This window comes from Triticum dicoccoides, chromosome 6A (genome assembly GCF_002162155.2).
Source record: "Triticum dicoccoides isolate Atlit2015 ecotype Zavitan chromosome 6A, WEW_v2.0, whole genome shotgun sequence".
NCBI lineage: Eukaryota > Viridiplantae > Streptophyta > Magnoliopsida > Poales > Poaceae > Triticum > Triticum dicoccoides.
The window spans coordinates 430,906,597-430,909,156 of NC_041390.1; the positions used below are offsets into that span (position 1 = coordinate 430,906,597).

General features: G+C 42.9%; 1 protein-coding gene across 1 annotated transcript; it reads right to left on the minus strand.

The window, feature by feature from the left end:
- Nucleotides 1–344: 344 nt before the first annotated feature.
- On the minus strand, nucleotides 345–2,076 carry LOC119317132 (H/ACA ribonucleoprotein complex subunit 3-like protein). Its single transcript, XM_037591533.1, has 4 exons — nucleotides 1,965–2,076; nucleotides 1,775–1,854; nucleotides 1,640–1,682; nucleotides 345–671 (listed from the first exon to the last, which is right to left on the minus strand). The coding sequence occupies exons 2-4, from the start codon at nucleotides 1,826–1,828 to the stop codon at nucleotides 574–576; spliced, it is 195 nt and encodes a 64-aa protein (XP_037447430.1). The 5' UTR covers nucleotides 1,829–1,854; nucleotides 1,965–2,076; the 3' UTR covers nucleotides 345–573.
- Nucleotides 2,077–2,560: the final 484 nt, after the last annotated feature.

The following is a 2,560-nucleotide window of genomic DNA, read 5'->3' on the forward strand; positions in this document are numbered from 1 at the left end:
ATAAATATCTTTTTACTTTGCCATTGGTTTGTCAAATTTCAAGACAAACAATCATCTTTGAACAAACAATAATTACAGCTAGCAAGTTTCAGATTTGAACTCCAACGTTAACAAGATGTGAACGAGAAAACTGGACAAGTTTCAACTCCAATACAAAGATAAAGAATGAGAATGAAAGAAAAATTCCACCTGCCCATGAACTTTAATCGCTAAGGGGCGCTGGGGTGTCAACGGCAGCTGATCGCTTGGAGCAAAGAAGACAAGGGTAGTTCAACACTATCAGAAGCTGTTCGTGTGAAGATCACAAATTAGCGATTTCACTGAGCATCACATAATCAGCAGAATAACAAGAAATCCTCTCCTTGTAGCACAGAAAAAATAATGATTTAGTCACACAGTGAGCACATAGTACAAAAGAGTACGATCCATCGATAGCATAGCATTACATTCAGAGGTACTGCAATAACAAGCAAGATAAGTAGCAGTAATGATTCTCTCTTCACATAGCTAATCTACACTCCAAACAGCATTCAGCAAAGAAAACAGATCTCTTAGGAGGACCCATCCAGTGCTTCAGTACTTTTGTGCGGGCTGTTGGGTTGGCAGCAATCCAAACCTCTTCTTCAACAGGTAACGCTGACGTGCGTACTTGTCATCCGGGGAGAAACGAGCTGTATCACAAGCAATTATGTAAGCACCATTCTTTAGCGTGAGAATACTCATAGATATCACAACTCATCTACATTCTACAACTAAAATACAGATATCACAACTCATCTACATTCTACACTCTACAGTACATAGCAGAACAGCACTTATGTTCAACTGAAGAAAACCAAGATATCACAACTCATCTACAGGTTAAACGGGCATACGGGCATATATTATCAGTGCTTCTAAGAGGAGAAGCTCACCACCCAAGAACATATATGATTTGAGGTATTCTACAAATATCTACCCACACACCTCAGAGCTCAAGGCAACTAGGATGGGCAATTTCCGGACTCTTAACTTTTCAGAATCAACCATAATAGAAATGCATAGAAAGTAAATCTTCCAGCATCGATGGGTTCAAAACAGAAACAATTTCAGATGGGAACTTCAATTCTTACTGTGATCCCCGGGTAATCAATTATAACTCTAGTAAGAAAACATTGCTGAATAACAAAGCAACAACAACTAATGGTACATCACAATGCTCTTTAAGAATCGGTTCCTAGTTCCAACACTCAAAACAATAATACAAAGCAGGTCAAGCAAGCCGAAAAATTGATTAGATATTGTAGCAATGTTCCCAGCATGAATTCAGCACTGTTTTGATGCGAATCCTTTGGATAAGTTATCGTACAATGGATAAAAGAAAACATCTCCTCGCGAACAAATTCTCCTAAAAGACCAAGACCAACACAAAAACACCTACAGTTTCTCCAAAAAGTATGTGTACATACCATGCCTACATGTCTGAAGTCTGAGACAAGCAGACTGGTACTGCAACCTGACATAACAATCACACATGTATACCCCTCTTTTACAGCACAAGAGGCTGGCATACTATGTACAAACTCTAACGAAGGCAAATAATGTACATGTAACAAGATCCAACAGCCAAGACAAAACCAGGGAAAGGAAGTTGGTATACCTGGGTGGGCAGACTGCGTCGGCACACCGAGAGGGGATTCCTTCTGCGGTACAGGAACGAGAGAAGCATCAGCACGGGGTCAAAAATACATTACAGATCATCACCGGGTAAGCGCGAGGGAATATATTATCCGACCTTGGTGGTGTAAACCTTCTCACCCTTCTCGTTCGTGTAGAACTGGAGATACATCTTGGCTCAAGGCGCTGGGATCAGCCCTGAAAAATCCGACGGAGCGGAAGCAACCGTATCCGTGAGACCGTCGAGAAGTACAATCGCTGATGGAGGCGGGAGGCGGGACTGGGGGAGGGGAGAGAAGAGAATTTACCAGGAGGTTGGCGGAGGCGGAGGCGGAGGCGGCGGGCGTGAGAAGAAGCGGCGGGGACGAGGGCTGCTCTGGCGGCTAGGGTTTGTGGGAAGCAAGGGGTATAAGAAGAGGAGAAGGATTTGTAACTGGTAAGTGGGACCAGAATTGAGGGGCACTAGTGTGGTAGGACCACGAGGCAGAAATGTTTTTCTTTCCTGAAGCTACTACATGACGAATTAACCAGCGTGATTTTTTAAAGAATATTTTAGGGCATTTTTTCCCTTTTCTTTTGGATAAACGGACATGATTTCGGTAACAGGTTTTTTTCAGAAGAGATTTCGGTAACAGGTTGCAGGCCCCCTTGTGTTGTGCGTCTTTTTAGGCTTTTAGTGTAATACTCCGACCTATATGTGCGCGATCACAAGATGCTCCGGAATTGGTTTCGGATCTTATTGATGAGGCTACAAAAAGCTGGAACAGACAAGCTCTAAATGATCATTTCATAGCGCCTGATATTGAGATTAGGGACTGTCTAGGTCTCAGTCGACTGAGACTTGAAGTCTCAGTCGGCTGACGTCATCCCTGACAGATTAGGTCTGTTTAGCATCCCTTCCTGA

What these genes read in the sequence shown, in the direction of transcription:
- LOC119317132 (XM_037591533.1), bottom strand. Translation starts at nt 1,828, where the DNA reads ATGTATCTCCAGTTCTACACGAACGAGAAGGGTGAGAAGGTTTACACC. An exon ending in AGAAGGTTTACACCACCAAG is followed by an intron (nt 1,683 to 1,774) that starts GTCGGATAATAT and finishes CCTGTACCGCAG; the next exon opens with AAGGAATCCCCTCTCGGTGT. An exon ending in GACGCAGTCTGCCCACCCAG is followed by an intron (nt 672 to 1,639) that starts GTATACCAACTT and finishes CTTGTGATACAG; the next exon opens with CTCGTTTCTCCCCGGATGAC.